At 30.3% G+C, this 22,965-nt stretch overlaps 1 protein-coding gene across 3 annotated transcripts in view; it reads left to right on the top strand.

Annotated features, from left to right (window-relative positions):
* Window positions 1-22,965, top strand: part of LOC107446649 (uncharacterized) — a 124,129-nt gene that overhangs the window by 57,413 nt on the left and 43,751 nt on the right. For all 3 annotated transcript variants that reach the window (XM_043043937.3, XM_043043936.3, XM_087154641.1), the window contains exons 2-3: window positions 10,303-10,529; window positions 16,816-17,203. In XM_043043937.3, coding sequence (XP_042899871.2) covers window positions 10,303-10,529; window positions 16,816-17,203 — 615 coding nt within the window. The remainder of the gene's footprint in view (window positions 1-10,302; window positions 10,530-16,815; window positions 17,204-22,965) is intronic.

Raw genomic sequence — 22,965 nt, forward strand, 5'->3', positions numbered from 1 at the left:
GTGTAAGTGAAAAATGTGAATTAATGCCCAAATAACTCAGAAAATCTGAAACCGATTTTGATGTGAATTTTTTTGCTTAATGTTATAGACAAATGTCAAGTTTGAATATTTTTATTTTGAGTATGTTTTCAATTCTATGACCACAAGCAAATTTTGAATCGTCAGTAAAAAATGTTTTAGTTGCACTTTCAAATGGTCAATTATACTATTACTAGATTTTAGTTAGCTTATCAAATCAAAAAAAAATTTCATACATTTTTTAAATTTATACTTGTTTGACAGAAACTCATATTACATTCAACCAACTATATGAAGTTATCATTAGCATAAACAACCTGGTAACTTAACCATTTGTTGACCAGCAATTCTACATAAAAACTATGCGATGCCACCGGCTATTATAAACTGCAATAAATTTTATTTTTACTGACTGAACTGAAATTAAACTTAGGAATGTTTCATATCTCCTTATATCTTAAGAATGTTCTATAAGATAGATAATGCAAGTTCAAGGACAAGTTAACTTTTAAACAATGTGTAACCGGTTTAACAATGTGTTAAAATACTATTTTTTTTAAGTCAATCGATTGAAAATTATGTAACTCATTAAGCAACGTATGTAAAAACATTCAATTCTGAGAAAAGGGCATTTAAGTTTGCAAAAGCTGAGCTTATTCCACTTATTTTATCTGTAAATATTGTTTCTCAACCAGTCCATGTTGTGCCCTTCATATTCAAAATCCAAAATTATGCATGGTTTTAACTAATCAACGTCTTTAAAAAAAATTCATAGACACACTGTAAAAAAACGATGGAAAAAAAAGCATACACTTGGAGTAGCAAATTAATATTTAAGTGAAACACAGAGATATCAAAATGTAAGGAATTACTTCTGAGAGAGGTAGAATTAAAATCATCAAAGCAAGTTTGATTGCAGGATAAAACTCCTTATATCTCCTCTCGGTTTCCTCTGAACAGCAAACAGGTTGTCATGGTTTGTTAAGGATTCGTCAGGTTGTTGTTGTTATATATATATACACTCTGAGTGACCCAAATTATTATGACCACCTGGCAGTTTTATGCCAAATGAGCTATTGCGTCACAGTTTTGCCGCTAGAGGGCGAGATAGCAACAAGAAAGGAATGCAAGGCCAAGAGAAGCATCAATTGGTACACCCCGCTGGGGATGGGTAACAGTGACTTTACCTTGCTTCGTTGGCCTTCGTAATCACCAAATCTCAATCCAATTGAGAATTTGTGGGATGAGATCAAACGAGGCATCAGAAAGCTGTATGCAGTGCAATCCCTTCTGACGGAACTGAGAGTTCAGTTGATCGGATAGGGGGTCAAATAATTCCCCCTACCGCCTATCAACATGCCAAGAAGGATTCAAGCAGTACAGTATTACGGACTAAAGGTGGTTCAACAGTGTATTGAGGAGGTGAACATAGTTATTTTCCACTCATATATATATATATATATATATATATATATATATATATATATATATATATATATATATATATATATATATATATATATATATATATATATATATAACACCATCCTTCAATAATAGAATAAACATGGAGAAAAAGATTTTTTATTTTTTTAAATTTAAAAGTACTTAATTCATGCGATTTTTCTTACTTTGAGAAGATAAAGTTTACAGCTTCCAGAAGTTTGAAAGACCGACAATATATTACGAAAAAGAACATGCATTTTTAAGCACCGTATGCTAGACAATAAAGCAATAAGCTTGTGAATTGTATCGATGGCTTTGGTGTTATTTGGAATGACTGCATAAAATTTCGTTAATCTAGCTAAAGTATTTATGCAGATATGAACATTCTTATAAAAAACTAATTTTTTTGTCTTACCTTTTTCTGCTCTAATTTCAAAAATATTCAACAAAATTAAACATAATTTTTGGTGTAATTTAAAATTATTTACAAAATTATTGTTTCAAAATTTGAAAAAAAAATTTAAAATATGCTCCAGACATGAGTATTTAAAGTAGTTCTTTTGTACTGCGCATGCGCGGAAAATTTAAAACTATTTTTTTTATAATTCTGTAGTGAATCGTATTTGGCAACTAATGGAAAAAATCTGATTAAAATATCGTAAAATTTAAAAAGTTTCAAGAAACTTTCTAAGTAGTTTTTGTACTGTTTAAAAGAAAGCTCAAAATAATCAGGGGTTTTCAAAAAAATTTTATTATGCAGTATTTGCAAATTACACTATCTTATAATGACTGGACAACGAGAGCAAAATTAAATCTTTGGAAAATCTTATGTAGCTTTGAACTTTCTTTTAAAAAGTAAAAAACTACTTTGAAAATTGCTTGAAACTCTTAACATTTTGAAAATATTTAAATCAATTTTTTCCATTAGTTACTAAATACGATTCACTATAAAATTATGAAAAAATAATTTAAAATTTTTTCCGAGCATGTGCAGTACAAAAAAACTACTTTAATTGCTCATATCTTGCGTAATATTTTTTTTTAAATTTTACAACTATTTGAAATTTATTTTAGGTTGCTCCAAAAGTTTTGTTTAATTGTACTGAATATTTTAAGTTATAGCAAAAAACATAACACAAAAAAATAGAATTACCAGATATAATGCAGTCATTGCAAACAACAATCAAAGAAATCGATACAAGTAATAAGCTTATTGCTTGATTTTTTGGCATAGGTTGTTTCAAAAATACTTCTTTTCTTTTGCAATTTACTGTCGGTCCCTAAAACCCCTGAAAGCTTTAAACTTTATTGCAAACAATGAAAAATCGCATGAACCAAATACTTCTAAAATGAAGCTAAATACATTTATCGAATATTTATGTATATTTAACAAATTAATGAAACAAAATAGAAAAACTTTAAATTACTTTGTAAAAATTATTTTTAACATAAATGCAAAATTAGCTTATTTCTTGTGCCCTATTTATTGACTCCTAAAAATAGTTTCTTCATTTTTATTTTAACTTAACTATTAAAAATCTTTAAATCTATTTTTTATTCTTAAATATATTCAATTTTTTTTAATACAATAGTGGATATCGCGTCTTTTCCTCATGAAATGTGTAATATTTGTGAAATTTGGAAGCAAATTTTAACTTAAAAACTAGGAATTTTCAATTTTAATAAAAAATTTTTATGAAGTTAGTTTGAGCTCCTGTAGTTTTCGGCAGAAAAATATTCATAAAATTTACATATTTTCGAAATAATACATTATATACATTATATAATAATACATTATATATTTTCTAAGATTACTTAAAGATTTTAAATTTAAAAATATTTAAAATTTTAATTTTATAATTAAATAGTGATCATAAATTTTGACCTCGGTAATTAAAAATTTTAAAAATAGTGATTATATATTTTTGTTTACTTTAAAATTAGGGAACAGCAACTGTAATAAAAAAAATTCTAATAAAGTCATTTCAGGTAGATAAATTAAAGTAAAAAAAATTGTAAATGAGATCGGTTTCTTTCATCAATTTCTTTTTTTAACTGGCACGTCTCCTTAAACATCAGCCACATGGCACCCACATGTCCAAGTTACCCGGATATTTAATGCTACCCGAGACTTACTAAAGGAAAAAAAATTGTCACAACAACGAGACGCCGTACACTAGACGATTAAAAAAAAAAGTACTGAAATGAATATGACTAGATTGAGACACTGAAGAACCGTTTTATGTGGTCTACCCCATCAGAAAACGTTTTGTTCTTGGTGGGACTGAAACCAGAATTAAGAAATAATCCCTTCTCTCGCATGCGGGAGAATTCTAAGATATTTTATTCTTTATTCTAGAAACTTCTTTTAACTTCTCAAAAGAACATTTGTTACGTAGATAAAGAAGCTATAATTCTTTAAGTGGTTTGCTTGTATTGTTTTAAAAGTTCATTAATCTAGCGCATTTAAATGAAATAGAGATGTTAATCTTAAGGACCAAGATGTATATATTCTTGCATAAGTCTACGCCTTATCTTATTCTTGCAAATTTGTTTGGTAGTATTGCTTTTAGGTCTCATTCTATTTAGTGTTCCTCTTTATCAGCTTATAGAATTTATTCTTACATGCATAAAAAAATATTAATTAAAACAAGATATATTTAACTGCATTAATTCTCTAGGGCTTTTAATTATTGATTTAAAAATTCGTGAAACTAATGATTTAAAAAAATAGAAATGATAATCATTTTAAAGAGCTAGGTGTATATTTTTTTGCATAAATCAATGCCTTGTCTTATTTTTACGATTTTTCTTCTGATTTTAGTTTCTATTCTGTTTTGTGCTTCCATTTTTGCTCAACTTAATGATTTTTTTTTAACATTTATTTTTAAATAAATGAAAATGAAACATAAATTATTGATTGAGCACAATTCCGTAAGCATTTTGTTTTCTTTTATTGTTTTTGAAATTCATCAACTAATTAAACCCAAAGGAAGCAAAGATGATAATCATCTCAAAGATCAAAATTTCTGGCATCTTTTTCTTAAGTCTTTATTTAGAAAATTTTGTTAACAGTATAGCTTTTACGGTTTATTATAAAATCTTATTTCATCTCTATTAGTTTAAAGAACTTATTCTTAAATAGAAAAGTAAATAAACTCAAAACTTTTATTCCATTCCTGTTTGTTCTGTTTATTCCCTGTTAGTTTTTCATTCACTCTTTTAGAAATTCATTACTCTAACAAATTTAAATGGAACAGCACTTGATAATCATTTTCATAAGTCAATGTCTTATTTTTACCTATTTTATTAATGTGGTATTACTTTCAGATTTAACTCTCAATTCCGTTTCGAGCTTTAATTATTTTATTATTTCCCAATATCCATTATTTTATAGAATTTGTTCTTAATTATTTTTAAAAAAAATTTATTAGGCTATATTTACTATAAATTACTCTAAGATTTGGAAAAAAATTATTTTTTATTTATTTATTTAGAAAAGTCTGTTTTACTCAGATTTTCGAATTCAAAATACTGGTATTATCGGGTTTTTTCACTTTTTATTTCTCACTTTTTTAGTTTTATGTAGTTTCTAAATTGATTTTTTTAATGAAATTGTAACACGGAGAAAAAAAATTCTGGTAAAATTTGTCGTACTGAAGAGTAATAGCATTTCTGGTAAGAAAAAAGAAGAACAATAATATTTAGGATAATTCAACCAAAATACACGATTTTTAAATAATTTATTTGGTAATCTTTCCGTTCATATGCCAACAATTTAGGAAGTTCTGGTTTTCAAAATTATAGTTCTTCTATAGTTCTTATTGTTATGATAGTTCTTATTATAGTACTGAAAAGTCAATTTAACAGAATAAATGGCGTTTTTATGCCATCCTATGGTGTCGTGATGAAATTACCAAATTTTGCCGCATTTACCAAATTTTATAACTTATTATAAAATCATGTTTTATACTTAATTTTACCAAAATTATTACCAAAGCGCTTCGGTAAAAATTACGGAGCTTTAGAGTGTTCCCTTAGAACAAGAAATACGGCAAATTTGGCTAAATTTTGGTAGCTTTGACTATACTTTTCTCTCAGTGGAGGAAAAAACCTACATCAAATATGAAAGTTAAATGCTTGGTAACGATTTAAAACTTATCCTATAACAACGTAATTATTTTTTGTTTAAAAAAAAAAAACATTTCATAGTTATAAAACCTATAAACTATCAATAACAGCACAATTACAAAAGCACAACTACATTTTTGCACTATTGTCAAAAAAATATTCATTGCCACGAATTTGAATGATGTAATACTAAACCTGATACAAAAAAAAGGAAAAAAATAGAAGGTGTCAAAATAAGATCAATGGTGCCCGAAAGTTAGTAGAGCTTGTATATACGTGAGGTAGGGCATAATTAAGTAATATCTTATAAAAATTCTTATTAAACTTTTTTCATCAATTTTTTTAATACTTTCATTTTAGTAATATTAAAAAAGGTAATTATTTGTCTTAATCAAAGTTTCTGCAATTTTCCCGTCTGCCGAATATTTGGTGCATCTACAGCAGTAGAAAATACTATTACATTTTTCTTTAAAAATATTATTTTTAGTTTTAAAATACAATAATACTTTTAATATTATATTTTTACTATTTTTTAAAGCAATTATCAATATGAAATGCCACATTCTCAGCTTTTTTCAATGTTTTCGATACTTACTTTTATCGCAATTTTTTCATATGAAGATTAAGATTACCCAAATTTCTGAACTCAACAGCTCATGAGAAAAAAAACTCAACACCTCATAGAAAAAAATCTAAAACTTATTTCGATTTCAATACAATTTTAAAAAATTATTTGCTAATTAGCTTCATAGATTTGATTAAAATATACATGCTCAGTTTTTATGTTCTATAAATTACATCTTAGAGTCAAAATATTCCTCAATTAGAATTTGAAAACATTTTTTTCATTTTTCTTCGTTAAAATCTTCCGAACATGGCTCACTTCCAAACAATAATGTTTAAAATTTTCACTTATTTGCAGTTATTTAGATCTAAGAGAAACAGTTATTCATTATTGAAATTTTAACATTTACAAAACATTTATAAAGTCAATTATTAATAAATATGAATAAAAAATATATAAACTACCTTTTGGGGATTTTATATTTTAGTACAAATGTAATTCCGATAATCTAACAAAGTTCTTAGTAGCTATTAGACTGTTTTCAATAATTAAAAAGCACAATTATATTTTGCTTGTAATTGAAACACCAGAAAAAAATATATAAAAGGATCACTGATGTCCAATCTGCATCAAAGAGTTAAACTTATTTGAATAGAAATTTTTTTATCATATTTCACCTGCGTGGAAAGAATCGTACAAACTATTCATTTCTGTTTTATTAATATGATAACTTCTAGTCGTTAATTTATTAATATTCATTGTAAGGGACAGTAGCAAACTGCGAAATTGAATTGTGAAAATTGAAAAAAGAGAAGTACAGTGTACATTTCTAATAATTTTAATATTTAGCAACAAAAAAATATATATTTAGTATGTTTTATTGATACATTTGAAAATTTTCCTTAAATAACTGCTACACTGTTAGAAATTTTATTCTAAAATTACGATAAATAACCGGAAGCAGTCTTCCCATCTAATTAACCGTAAAATTTATGGTAAGGAACATTTCTTACATTTACGGTCTGAAAACCGTTTGCAACTGGTATGGTAAAAAAACCATGAATACAAAACTATATAGTTTTTACGTTTTTTAACCTTTTACAACTAGCATGGTTTCAAAACAGTACAAAAGTTAATTGGACATGGTGCTGCCATCTATGAGTAACGCAGCAAATCTTATTTTATTAGACCAGGGTCACAAATTGGGAAGTGCAGGACACTGGAAACTCTACACCTGTTGAAGGAAATGGAGGAAAGATTGTGGTGTCAACGCTAGGACTCGAATCTCCTTTCTGTTGGTCATCAGATTGACAACAAATAACCGGCAATCATGAGATCGGTCATGAGATTGACATGTCGGTTATGAGATTGACAGATTATCCCTCTCGGCTATAAAATTTTCCCAGTTACCAGGAACTAAGTGGAACTCGGAAGAAAAATTAACATTTAATATTTTTCCTATTTACTATCATTTGTATAAATTCGAATGTAGATTATCTTAAATGCATCAACAAAATTTCTGCTCATCAATTTTTTTTGTTATTTATTCGTTTTATAATTAGCATACTTTATAAACATTTCATGAAACTACCCTCACGCATTCATTTTTCATAACGAGCACTTAAAAGATATTAAAATGAATTAAGTATGAACACCACTATGAAGCTATATGAGAACTTTTACTTGAAAGTACTTATAAAACTGAACCAAATTGAGTTGAAAACGATGCAGGTTTTTCTATTCTAGTACTGATAGCAGTCTACCCATTTGTCAACAGAAATCAATGCTCAACTATGTAGCCATGTGATTTTGAACTCAATACGAAAAGCATGGAAACTCCAAAATCAAGCATTGGGCAAACTAACCTTCGTAAAAGAATTTGGATGAAACTAATCTGCATTTGCGTTACATAAGAGAAAATCCACGAAAACCTCCCAAGATTAGCCCTATTTCAAAAGGAGTCTAACCCATGATCCATCTACTACTGTGGATAGTTTAGGTCAGCACTGGGGTCGGTGCACGCCGGAAGCAGGATTCGATTTGGCCATGCTGGGATTCAAATCTGAGTCACCTAATCAGGAGGGGATCGCTCTATCATCTGATCGACCCCGGGCTCGCAAACTTTTATTGACCAACATAATAGCATGTTTTATTTCTATCTTATTTGTTAAAAAAAATTAACAACGTGTACATTACAAAAGTAGTATCTTTTGTACGCCGGGGGAGGTAACGAGAAAATTTTCATAGGAGTGGTTGACAACTAGGTTTAAAACATTGAAGAGGTTTAAAATGACGACTGATGTTTGCTTTTGAAAAGTCAAATGAAGCTACTTTTTATCGGATTTTAGACAATTAGGGGTGTAGTTCCGAAATTAGCTCACCTAAAATATCTAATGTTTACTCTCAGTGTAGTAAATGGTGGCTGGTGTACATTAAATCTGACGGGTCACAAAATAATCATAAAATAAAGTTCATAACAAATCCTACTTTAGGAGGTACTGAATTGGAGACTGATCGTTCTCTGGTGCAGATCAAAATTACGATCTGTGAATGAATGGATGTATGAATGAGTCTACACTATAAACGGGTTGTGATGTATGTGTGTGACAGAAGTTTAAATTCTTGGCCATGGATGGCTCCACTGGAAAACAAGAAGAAACTCACCCCCCTTGCCTTAATGACATAGGACAAATATTTTGAGAATTCAGTCAACCCCTAAAAATCCAGACTTATTATCTAAATTCATTAAATATTTTTTTAGCTCGGAAACTCGATACTTTAATCTTCATCGTAAAACAGAATTATATCAAAATGGAAATAATCATATTGTCAAGGGAATTGAGTTCGATAATTTTTATAGTCTAGAAAAAATCAAGTCAGAGAATGAGTTTTCAGTGAAATATGTCAGCGAAATGAGCTGTCAAAGCAAACATTATGTCAACTAAAGTGGCATGTTGATAATCTGAACATCCTTAATAAACGAGCTTTGTTCAGCATACTAGAAAACGTTTCTGCCTGTGGTTCAAGTAAAAGGGTCACTAACTGAAATCCTTCAAAATGTTTCCTGAAAGATGTTTGATCATAACACTAAAAAGAGAACCAGTTTGCACATACAAGCAAGAAAATGGTTGCAAATACATATTTTAAAATCTGTTTGATTTAAAAATGAAACTGATTTTTCTTACTTAATTGTTAACCACAACATTTTATCAAAAGTCAAATCAATTATGGGAATAAATTTCTTTCAGAAATTTTTATAATAGAGGTTGTTTTATGCGCAAGCAGTTGTAGAAGTCAAGTAGTTGTAGTAGTGTATTATGGGCCAAATTTCAAGCAGTAAAGGGCTTGATTGTGTCTTAGTGCTTCAAAATCCATTCTAATCAAATGTCCCCATGGTTTCAAAGATGAAAATGGTTGGGAAGCGTGTAGCGGAGACAGAGTGATACAACTAACATGTACTTCAACATTCTAAATTGTAGCAGTGTCGTGCATATAAGAGTCTACAGTGTCTTGGAATCATCTCTAAGGATGAATCTCAAACCATAACGTTACCAATCACTCGTGCTGCATAAACCTATCAACATTAAGTTGCTTTAAATTGAGTTTAATGCACTTTTTTTAAATATACAGTCTCTGTCTAAATTATTAGACGCACTATAAGATTCTACGTAAAATCTTAATTATCAGGTGATACTATACAGCTTTATTGTTTTTACGTGACTAAAACTGGTTTGCACTTGTTTACGTTCGAGTACCAATTGGTATCGAGTATTTATTACATAAATATAGAATTTATTATATCAGGCATTACATTACTATATTGTAATAATTAGATCAAATTATTAGACGCTCTATGGTTTTTTAATAATTACATGTTTTGCACGAGTTTATATGCAATAATTTTATATTTAAACATACATGAAATGGGTTTTTATTTAGGAAATTTTTTATTTTATTTGTATTTATTTTTAACGTATTGAATTACAATGTTAGCCAATTGATACACAAATGTAAACAAGTGCAAACCAGTTTTAGCAGCATAAAAACAATAAAGCTGTATAGTATTACCTGATAATTAAGATTTTGCATAGAATCTAATAATTGGGCTAGGGACTGTACGTTTACTTGTTATTTATTTTTAGGCAAGTTGGTGTTCAGACCTATGCTACACCAACCTCGTATTTATGCTGGTGCACCTGCTGGAGTCCATGTGACCACGGTCCATGCTTATGATCCTGAAAAACCAAGAACCAAAGTTGAATACAATTTGCCGAATGTTTTAGATTATAAGAATTTTGTGATAGACAAAATGTCAGGAAACCTCTCCACTGCTTTGCCAATCAACAAAACAGTAGGAGAAACATACCAGGTAAGTTATATTTAAGATAAAAATGTTTATTTTCTTCAAATCTATCAATACATAGGTCATACTAAAACTATCCAAAGAGCTATTTTTATTCTAAAGTTCATTAAATTGCATGAGTTATTTATAATATCTTTATTTTTTATATTTAAGGCCAATTCTCCTTGGCAGTGTGGTAGAATCTAATGTTGTGCTACACTGTTAGAATTCCCATTCTAAAATTAATGTAAAATAAACGGCAACAGTCTACCCATCCAATCAACCGTAAAGTTTACTTTAAAGTTTTTAATTACCGTGAAGTAAAGAACCTTTTTTAACTTTACGGTATTAAAACCGCTTACAACTAGTATGGTTTCCATGATTATAAATATACGGTATAATAATAATACGGTATTTTTACCACTTACGATTAGCATGGTTTCAAAACTATAAAAAAAGATATTTGTTTAACTGAGCATTAGAGTTAGGTTGTGATTCAGTTGTGTTTTATCAAATGAACCGTAGATTGTGGTTTAATTAGTTTATTAAAAAAAACATTGATCAATCCATATTTTTTCTTCTCTCACAGCGATTGTTAAGATTAAATTAGATTTATTTTTGGTCCCATATCTTTTGAAAACTTCAAGAAACTGTCAGAAATAGTAAAATATATTTATAGGTGCTCGCTTCTCGTCTAACTTCAATTTTCTCTTAATTGAAGTTGGGAATTTTTTAATATAAGCGCTTTAAAAATTTAATCTCCTCAAAGAAAAGTTTTACGGGTGTAAGTGATCAAAATAAATTATATTTTATTAGATCTTTAAATAGATCTGATAAAATATATTTTCCACGTGTATTCATAGTGTAATTAAAAAATATTTTTAACGAAATTTTAAGTTGTTTTGGAACTTTTATCGTTGAATATAAACAGAAATCAAATGAAAGCGTTTCAACCAGGATAAGTTTTTTTCAGAGTGCAAAAACTTCAGAAATAGTTTTGAATTTTACTCTTAACTAAAAATAAAAAAGATTTCATATTCCTCACAGGAAAGCATTGTTCAAGATTTCATATTTTGTCAAAGTTTAAAACTTTTTGAAAGCATTTTACCAGGAATTTATTTCTATGCATTTTAATACTTGAAATACTCAATGCTCAACCGAGAATTTATTTTTCGAAATTAAATTTCATTTTCAAAGGGATTTAAAACGACGTCTTTCTCGAATGTGGATTTTGAACAGTTTTTACTTTAAGTAATTCACCGAAAATTCAATAAATTGTGTAAACCTATTTTATTTTTAACTTATTCAATTCCATGAAATAAATAATAAAACAAACTTTCTTATAATTGCTCAAATTAAATCTAAATTAAAAACATTTCAAAACTGCTTATTTTGTAATTTTAATTATTTAAATGAATTTATTTTTAGAAGAAATGTGAGAAATAACATCAAATAATAAAAGATACATGCAAGTAGTAATGCAAATTAGTTCAAAAATAAAAGATAAAGTAATAATATATCACGTAATGAAAGACATTGTTTGCTTTGCTAAAATCATTGTTAAAATTCAGTCTAACAAATCTTTCATCCTAAAAAATTTTTTAAAAAAATTGAAAAACTTTTTTTTTCTATTTTTCAAATTGAAAAATTTTTGAAAACAAGTTATTGAAAGAAAATGGCACTTTATATTTCGAAGATTAACATTGTTTTAAATGTAAAAATAAGTTATGGTAATAAGTTATGGTCCTGAAATAAGGAGGGAAATTAGTTTTTAAATAGTTTACTGTTGCTTCTCTAATTTCTAAAGCTGGTGATCCTAAAATCATTGACCCGTCATAAAGCAGAATTTCTCAAGAAATGCTTTGAGGATTATTCTATAATTTTAGAGATATTTAGATCAATACTCATCAATAAAACTTAAAATGAAGACTCGTACTTATCAATAAATTTTAAAGCTTTTAGAGACCGACAATAAACGACGAACGAAAGCAAAGTGTTTTTGAACACCTTATGCCATAAAATATTGCAATACGCTTGCAACTTGCATTGACTAATTTGCTTGCTGTTTCCAATAATTACATAAAATTTTCTTAATAATTTATCTTAAATATTTAAGGAAATATGGACATTTTTAAGAAATAATATTTTTTGTCTTGCGTTTTTTTTTTTAATTTAAAGTGTTTAATGAATATAAACAAAGTTTTTGGAGCAGTTTTTAATTAATAATAGATTTATTATTTTAAATTTAGAAAAAAAATCCATTCGAAAGGGCTAAATTTATGGGCAATTAAAGTACTTCAAATGCGCAGAAAAATTTTAAAAAATGCTTTTTTTTTATAATTTTGCAGTGAATTGTGTTTAGTAACTATTAAAAAAAAGTGCTATTTAAATAATTTGAAAATTTAAAAAGTTTGAGCAATTTTCTACCAATTTATGTACCTTTTTACATATATATATATAGATCTTCTCTCACACTGTTGTATTGATATATTTTGCTTTGACTATATTGATACAATATTAGAAAACACTCCTTTTGGTGGATACAATCGTGTGAGCTGATGAGGAGATTATATCATTTCATTATTTTGTTTTTTGACTTTTTAATATTTTTTAAATAAATAAAAAAATTTCAATGTTTTTGAAAATATTTTATTTTAATTATCCTTATTCTTCTCTTTTCTTTTTAATATATATATATATATATATATATATATATATATATATATATATATATATATATATATATATATATATATATATATATATATATATATATATATATATATATATATATTATATCGGTAATACAATAATATTGGTAAATTGATCGACAGTGTATGATACAATTAAAAACACTTTACATATTACCCAGCCATTGTATACAATGCGAAATCACAAATAGTATAAAACATAATTATTTTATAATTGTTATTAATGTGATTAATGAAAATTTAGATACAACCTGCTTTCTGTACATTTAAGCGAATACATAACAAAACATAAACTGCTGTTTGTAGAAAATGCAACACCATGAAAGAATCATCAGAATCAAATGAAATTTAATGCAGAAACGACTTGTACTGATACAAATAAATGATGAAATTTTCAAAACAAAAGAAACAAATTAAGCGTCCGAAATCAGTATTTGGTGCAGCCACCACGCGCTGCAATAAGTGCTGCTATACGACGTGGCATGGAGTCAAACAGATGTTGAATATCTGCTTGAGGAAGAGAATTCCATATCGCTTGTATGCGCAACCAAAGTTCGTCTTTGGAAACTGCAGGACGCGGATCACGAGTGAGACGCCGACCAACCATATCCCACACGTGCTCAATAGGCGACATATCCGGCGAATAAGCAGGCCAAGGAAGAAGTTGCATGCGTTGTGCTGAACAGAAGTCTCTAACAGTCCGCGCAACATGTGGGCGTGCATTATCCTGCTGAAAGATAGCTCCAGGGATGCCTTGAAGGAAAGGAACGACTTCGGGCTGTAGCACTTCACGGACGTATCTGTTGCTATTGAGATTACCCTCAATTCGTATCAAATTGGATCGTCCATGATACGAAATCGCACCCCAGACCATAACTCCGGGTGTTCGACCACTATGTCGTTCAATAATACACTCAGGAAGGCAGCGTTGACCGGCATAACGTCTAACACGAACACGGCCATCATGGGTCCACAAATTGAAGCGTGATTCATCTGAAAAGACAACTTGGTGCGAATCAGCTCGCCAGTCTCTGTGCTCAAGAGCCCACTGCCGACGCAGCCGTCGATGATCCGCCGTGAGGGGAATCCTGTATAATGGCACCCTTGCACGCAATCCACGGCGCAGCAGACGACGACGAATTGACGAAGCCGACAATTGTACACCTGTAGCAGTAGACCAATGTGCTGCCAGCTGCCTGGAGGAAGCTGTGCGATCATTCACCGCCATGCGGAGCAGGTGTCGATCATCGCGCTCTGACGTCACCTTCTGTCGTCCAGTGCCTGTTTTTCGAGTTGTTCGGTGCTCGTCGGTCCACTGCTTCCAAACTCGCATCACTGTGGAACTGTTCCGCTGCATACGAGCTGCTATTGCGCGATAGGAAAATCCTCCTTCTCGAAGGCCGATTATCCTCCCTCGTTCAAACTCCGTAAGTTGCTTGAATTTTTTATTCTTCCGTCGTGGAGGCATACTCAGGTCTCACTAAACGTTTGCCACTAACAAATAATCATAGACTATTTTCAACGTCCCGCTACAGCACTTTATTTATACGCTTTCAGCATCAATTCAGAGGGCGCTGCGCGCGCCACGCACGCGCGATGGCTCTGAAACTTTATTAATTTGCATAATATCCTATAATTGACATTTGCTGCGAATTTCATTTGATTCTGATGATTCCTTCATGGTGTTGCATTTTCTACAAACAGCAGTTTATATGAATAAGAGCTTAAATGAAGTTTGATAGATAAGTTGTCTATAAAAATATATTTTTTGTATAAAGGTACTTTAAGGAAAATCAAGTTCTGTAAATAGATTATCGCCTTACAACAGACTAATGCATTTACATTCAATTTGAGATTTGTTAAATTGTTTCTGCAATATTTTGACTTTAAAATAATCGTTATTAATTTCTCACAGCAAACTTATTGCAAATTTTATAATAAAAGAAAGGAGAATTATAACATTGGGAATAATTTATAGCTATTACTTGTAAAATCATGGTTCCCTTACTCTCATAATTCATGAATTATTTCCATCTACTATACTTAATGATTTGAATCCATGAGGACTTGCACTACAGAGAGTCCCTACCAGTTCAGTTGCGCTTTACTTTTCTATTATTATAATTTCCTATTTCAAAGTTTTATTGGAATAAGATAATTCTTTAATTTGCGTATGGAGCTGTGAACTACAATCGTTACTTCGCTGGACTAAAACATTAAATAAGTTATTCATATTACTACTGTTTGTATTGTACACAATAACCACAGGAGGCATGATTGTGGAATTTTTATACCTTGGTTTTCATGTATCACGGGGTGATAATTAGCTTAATTACCCAAAGATTCCTTGGAAAATAGTGGCTACTTTGCCCACCTCTCACTAACAAAGTACCAAAATGACTAGCATACGGTATAGTCTCAATTAGTATCGATTCTAACATTTGTATTTATGATTTAGCCATTTCTGCTTTTAAAAAAAACTATGGAAATGGAACGAAGCATTAAAATTAATGAAAGATACTGGAACTTGCAAGTGACTTTCGTAAAAAAAAAGTTTTTAAAGCATTGCTTACCAAAATTTTTAATTATTTACGCTGTAAATTTTCTGATAGAGTGAGTAAAATTATGTACCACCGTATATGTTCTTTCTTTATTTTTGCTTCTGAATTTAATTATCTACTAAAATTTCATAATGAGAATCTGCTTAACGAATAATTAGTAGAAATATAATAGGGAGTCCGGAAAGTAATGTCATTTCGGCTCCATTAAATAATCATTAGGCTTAAAAACCAATTCGTTTTTTTTTATCCATTTTGATTCATTTTCGAACCAGTATTGAAAGGTTGTTTCTAATGAGGATAAAAATACATTATTGATTAAAAATAATAGCTTGATGACAAATATCTGAAGCACATAAACGACATTACTTTCCAGTCCCCTAATAATTAATGAAAATAATTAATAATAAAATAAGTTTTTTTAAACTGTTTTCAAGTATATTTTTACTCATTTTATCTACCCCTTCCTCGAAGAAAGCATATCCAGGAAATTTACTACAGAGGCAGTTTTCAAAAGAAAACATCTGATTGGCATAGTTACTCCGGTTGTTCACCTTGGCTTTAAATTTTTACTGAATGAGAAAGCTATGAGAGTTTAAAGATCGAACAACAATTCTTAAAGTCATGAATTATGTCCAGAAATTAGAAATTATTTCCCTTTTTCTAACTGATTAAGAGGTGCGCGAAACTTTTACTATAAACTAAACTGTTTGAAGTAACTGTTTAAAATAACCTCAGTTGATGCAAATGAAAAATTGTGGTTTTCTAAAGACTTTTTTTAAAGTGATTGAAGTTTAAATACTCATATGTTTTGCATGCGAAATAGTTTTGTATTGATTGCTGTAAATTGAAAAGTTCACATTTCGTCGTCATTTTGAATCATTATTTCAAAAATTGATATCATTATTTTGAATCATTATTAAAAAGTCGAAAATATTGGCTTTTTAAAAAAAACTCGAGTAAATCCTATTTTTAATTAATGGCCAATTCCTTCCAAATCTTTTTATTAATTAAATTCTGTAACGAAATATATTTATCTTGCAGGTAATGGCAACTGCAGTAAGCTATAACTGTTCTGAGTTGGAGCATCTGCAGATAGCTGTGACTGAATTCAATCAATTTTCTCCAAGATTTGATACTGAACAGTACGATCTAGAATTCCATCCAAAAACAGAAGTTGGAACGATCGTCTTAAGAGTAAAAGCTACTGATCCGGATCCAGTTCCACAAAATGCAGAAATATATTACTTACTGGATCAGAATTCTACAAGTCAATATTTTGATTTGGACCCTATAACGGGAGAACTTTCTTTAAATCAATACATAAATGACACAAAAGCTTTGAAACTCTTTGGTATATATGCAGAAGATGGCGGATCACCGAAGCGTTGGGCTTATGTTGCAGTTAGTACCATAATAAAACACTTATCAGGTAATATTTGAAAATTTAATTAAATACTCGTTCATTTGTGACAATATGATAAAATTAATTTTAAGATTTTGAGCATTTGCAAATTATCTGTGTGTTATTTATCAGCAAATTACAGAGACTGTTATAAGCAAATTACATAGCAATAACAGAGAACAACTGTTATTAGCATAGCAATTACAGAGAATTACTATTAAAAGCAAATTACAGAGAACCAATGCTAAAAACAGGAGTGTGGTCATAGTCCGAAAAAGAACTAAGGTTAAAAGAGGGAAATTAGGATCATTGTCCAGAAAAGAACAATATTAGAAAGTGTGACCACATTCTGGAAAAGAACTAAAGTTGAAAGCGAGTCATAGTCCGGAAAAAAAAACTAAGATTAAAAGGTTATGATCATCGTTCCAAAAAGAACAAAAGTTGAATGTAAAGATAGTAATCAAATAGCAAAGAACAAACGTTGAAAGCGAAAAACTAAGAACTGAAATACGTGATCGACAGTAAGGTGCGCCAAAGGAGTGCGAGGCGCGCCAAAAACTACAAACAGTGGTAACTATTTAATTCGTGTAAACTAAAATTTTAAATAAACAGTTAAATTTTAAAAATTTAGACGTCACGATATAGAGCTAGAAATACAAACCGAACCATTATAAATGTGATTTGATAATTATGGATGTGTCATTTAACTCAATAAGAAACAAAATCGAGTAGTTTTATTACCACTCTCTACGTTTTTAGGCACAGCTTGCACCACAGGAATAAAATTACACATAAAGGGAAATGCTCTAAGCGTTACCTTTCAACAATTGAATACTAATTGTTTGTAAAATGTTTTCTTAATAGTTCTCAGTTCCAAGTTTGTAAATACACTGGTGGACAAAATTAAGAGATGGAAAGTATTTTCGCACATTCTTTCACACATGCAAGATACCCTCACACTGCTCTATGTGTTTGGCAGTGGTTCCGTGAATGCCCAGAGGTACAGGCAGGAGGTCCTAGAGCCCTATGTGCGTCTTTTCAGGGGCGCTGTTGGCCCTGAGTTCATTTTTATTGGCGATAATGCGCGACCACATAGGGCTCTCATGGTAGATGGTTGTATCTGGAAAGCGAGGATATTCAATGAATGGATTGGCCAGCCAAATCCCCTGACCTGAATCCTATTGAACATGCTTAGGATGCTCTTGGGAGAGATATTACGATGCGCCAACCTCCCCCCAGAACCATTCTGGAGTTAAAATTTGCTCTGGTGGAAGAATGGGAGGGTCTTCCACAGGTCCTCCGTAACTCCCTTATTAACAGCATGCATACTCGTTGTGCATGCTGTCTGTCTCTCAGGGGTGACCATACACCATACTAGAGGCAACACACACTGTACAAGCCTCACTTTTATTGTTATCTTTTATCCTTAAGTTCAGACTACATTGGATTTATTGGCAATAGGCGTTGCCAGTGAATGGTACTTCCATTTTTGTTTCGCATACTTTATTATCATGGAATAAGCTGTATCCATACCAAATTTCATTTATTTATATTCAGTATTTTTTTAGATATTTGGGAAAATGTTTTCCATCTCTTAATTTTGTCCACCAGTGTACTTGGCTAAATCTGAAAACTCTCTTAATTTTGAATGCAGTGCATTTTTAAAATTCAAATGTTTTTTTTTCTTTTTTTTCATATTCGCACAATTCGTTTTCGTATTTTTATGCTATTCGCACATAAAGGAAACGCTCTGAGCGTTACCTTACAACAATTGAATACTAATTTTTTGTAAAATGCTTTTTCAATAGCATTTTATTCAAGTTTGGAAATAATTGGCTAAATCTGAAAATTCTCTAAATTTTGAATGCCAATAAATTTTTAAGATTTAAATTTTTTTTCGTATTCGTACATATTCGCATACTTCGCATATGTATTTTTATGCTATTTGCTCGTTTCGTATTCATATTTTTACGATATTCACACATAAAGGGAAATACTTTAAGCGTTATCTTTCAGCAATTGAATACTAATTATTTGTAAAATGGTTTTTTTTAATAGTTTTTTTTTTTAAATTTTGAAAATAATAGGCTGAAACTGAAAATTTTCTTAATTTTGAATGTTAGTGTATTTTACGATCTTCACATATAAAGGGAAATGCTTTAAGCGTTATCTTTCAGCAATTGAATACTAATTATTTGTAAAATGGTTTTTTTTAATAGTTTTTTTTTTAAATTTTGAAAATAATAGGCTGAAACTGAAAATTTTCTTAATTTTGAATGTTAGTGTATTTTTAAGAATCAAATAGTACTTTTTTTAAGTTAAAAATGTATTTTTAGACGTGTTTCAATTAAAGTTAATGCAAAGTTAAAGTTTAGATGATTCGCTGAATTTCAATAAAAAATTATATTGCGAAATACCTAATGAATTAAAAATAAATAACTGTTATTGTAGTTTTAAGCTATTTATTTACTAAGAACTTATTTCTCAAAGTTTTCTGAAATTAAATTACCATTTTAGTTGCCCTAGGTAATATTTTTTCTAAAAGAAAACTGCTCGAAAATAGACCAGCAAGAAAATTTCTTTGAAGTGATACTAGCTTGAGGGAAATAGGTAAAAATATAGGCGAGTAGAGCAATGAGATTGATTTACACAACAAAAGGATGCTTTTCTTAAGAATTTAGAATTCAATTTTTTTTTTCTCCATATGATGCATGAAAGGTTCAACTTCCAATATATCCTTTGTCAAGTACTATTTTATTCTTGAAATTAAAATTACAAAATACTTCTTTTATAGAACAAGACACAAAAGATTTCAACAACACATGTTTTGAGTTATTTAGAGTTACAAATGCGAATGGGAAATTTTGTGACTTGTTAAACGGAAGTTTTGCAACCCGAATCTACAAATTGAAACAAGTTAAAACAGGAAAATAAAAACTTCTTTCTATTGAATACATTATTTTAGTTCTAATTCTAAAAATACAGTAGGTTCTCTTTTATGTGAACTAAGTGAACCGCATAGTAAGTGAGTGACATTAATGTCTAAAATATTTAGCGACAGAAAAACAAGCATATTTTTTTAACCATTTTTTTCGAGGGACACAATTAAATGAATTAAAACTTTAAAAAATGTTTTTTATTATTCAAACTGTAAAGAGAGCTCCAATAGCTCAGGGGATAGAGCGCTCGCCTTTCAATGAGGTCACCCGGGTTCGAATCCCAGCGATAGCTGATCGATACGAATCCGAATCCGGCTTGCACCGACCACAGTGCTGGCGTGAAATATCCTCAGTGGTAGACGGATCATGGTTTAGCGTCCGTTACCGTTAGGCTAACCGTGGGAGATTCTCGTGGTCTTCCTCTCCATGTGACGCAAATGTGGGTTAGTTCCATCAAAAAGTCCTCCCTCAAAAGTTTCATCAAATTTCTCCCAATACTTGATCCGGGAGTTTCGTTGTTTTCTGGATTGGATTCAAAATTACAAGGCTACGAAGTAGAACATTAGTAGCCGTAAACCCTAAAATTGTGTCTAAAGAACGAATTTTTACAAACTAAGTGCAAAAGGTTCAAAGGGGTAACCTCAAATATGGTAATTAATTAGTGAAGACCATATTTTAAGCTATATAATCAGGCCCAACAACGTATGTTCTCAAAATAAGCTTATCTTCTTAGACAGATTTAAATTTTTGACAGGTAAGATTCAAGAAGAGTTGAAGGGTAGCTGAACTAATGAAACTTAAAAATCGTACAATACTCGATTCATGCCACTTCTAGTATTTTCTTGACCAATTCCTTATGAATTCCGAGAAAAAAATTAGATTTAGCTATTTATGAGTAAACAAGTCAACCTTAAATTCTTTTTCCTCAAATTTCGAAGTACACAATGAGCAGATAATCCAAACGCTCAGAAATTACATTACCTTCCGACCCCTATAATATTACAAAAGAAAAGAAGGTTCTTAAAAGAAGTTTTAGTAGCGGAACATTGAGTGTTTGTTCACTTTCTACAAAAATAACTTTTCAATTTTTATAACATAGTAACATTTCTAAGTTGGGATTATTTCATAGCTTATAATAATTGTTATCTGTTTACTATATTAAATTTTACTTAAATTATAAACAGCCTTTTTTATTAATTGTTTCTCAAGAGTCTACAAGCAGGGTCAAACCTTTTTTGAGGTTGATTTGACCCACAAGAAATAACAGTTATTAAAACCTACAGCAATAAATAATTGTTAAAAAGATCATATAGGTAATATTTATAGGTAAGAAATAAATATTTATTTACCTATAAAAAACTGACTTAACTGGTTAAAGAATTTAGCTTATAATTAGCTAACAGAACTCTCTAAAAACAACTCTATTATTTACGTTTTTATTGGTTTTTTGCACTTTTTACTATTTTTATGGAATTTTCTTTCTTTTTTCCCATATTTCGTCTTTTCTGGATTTCTTCTTTGACAAGGGTGTTTGGCAAAATCCTCGATTTAGAATGTTGCGTCAAATTTCCCTTAACAAACATTTTATAAAAAGTAGCTAAAAGCGCATTGAAATAGAAAGTAAACCATGAGCATACTGGCTTTTAGTATATTAATCAAAGAGCACAACAAATCCTACTTTTTTTAATACATGTTAATATCAAGTGGTACAGGAGAGAAAAGCTTGCAAACTGAAAAATAACAAAATTCCAGGATGAAAAATTATGCGTGTTTTTACTCCTTGATTTAAATTGCAGATGGTTGATAGAAAAATAGAGGTCTACTTGATACACTGTTAGAATTTTCATTCTAAAATTACGGTAAAATAAGCCTTATTAGTCTGTCCATCCAGTTGACCGTGAAGTTTACGACGATGAAAATTTTTTACCTTTACGGGTTTGAAACCATTTACAACTAGTATATAAAACCCTGAATACAAAACCATACGGTTTTTTAACCATTTACAACTAGTATGATTTCAAAACCGTAAAAAAATTTAACTGGTTTGATAGTGCGCATTGGGAAGTGCAGGACACAAATTGGGGAGTGCCGTGCAGTATACTGGAAACTCTTCATGTGTTGGAAGGGAATGGAGAAAACACTGTGGTGTGAATGCTTGAACTTGAACCTCTCGTCTGTCGGCTATGAGACTGACAAATGAGCCTTCTCGGTTCTACTATTTACGCAATTGCAAGGAGCATGGGGCGATAAAATTCTGATGGTTTAACCGTATTAGGTGAAAGTAGTTAATAAACTGTTTTTCTCGCAGTTAACAGTTTGAATACCATCTTATTTATGGTAATTTAACTGTTTTGTATGAATGTGGTAAAATAATAATTAAAAAAATTTATATAATTACTCTTTCCGAGAAATTTGTCCCGCAGTGCTGGGAATCGTTAAGACACGGTTCCCAGCAGATCACCGAAATCAAGCATCACTGGCTGCGGTCAGTCTGCGGGTGGGTGACCACTTGGATCAGACTGCGTAGGGACCGAGGGTGTGCGGTATTGGTCCTAGTTAAACTGTTCTACCGTAAAGTGCTCGACTTCGCGTGCAGGTCGTCGGGCTACCGAAGCGGGGGTGCCATTCCCTCTGCAGAGGATCAAAATTGTGATGGCATGTCTTCGGATCATCCTCAGGAATGTTTCCCAGACCGTCGCCAATAGCCCATTGTGCAGCTCTAGCGCGTCGTAAATGAACAACAACAGCAACTTTCCGAGAAATTTCTAATAGCAATCTGATCTGTATCATCTAAATCAGGGGTTTCCAACTTACATGAGGACAGGGGCCACAATTAAAAACACAAATCAA

This window comes from Parasteatoda tepidariorum, chromosome 11, assembly GCF_982258835.1.
Source record: "Parasteatoda tepidariorum strain Cologne lab strain chromosome 11, Ptep-v5.0, whole genome shotgun sequence".
Taxonomy (NCBI): Eukaryota; Metazoa; Arthropoda; class Arachnida; order Araneae; family Theridiidae; genus Parasteatoda; species Parasteatoda tepidariorum.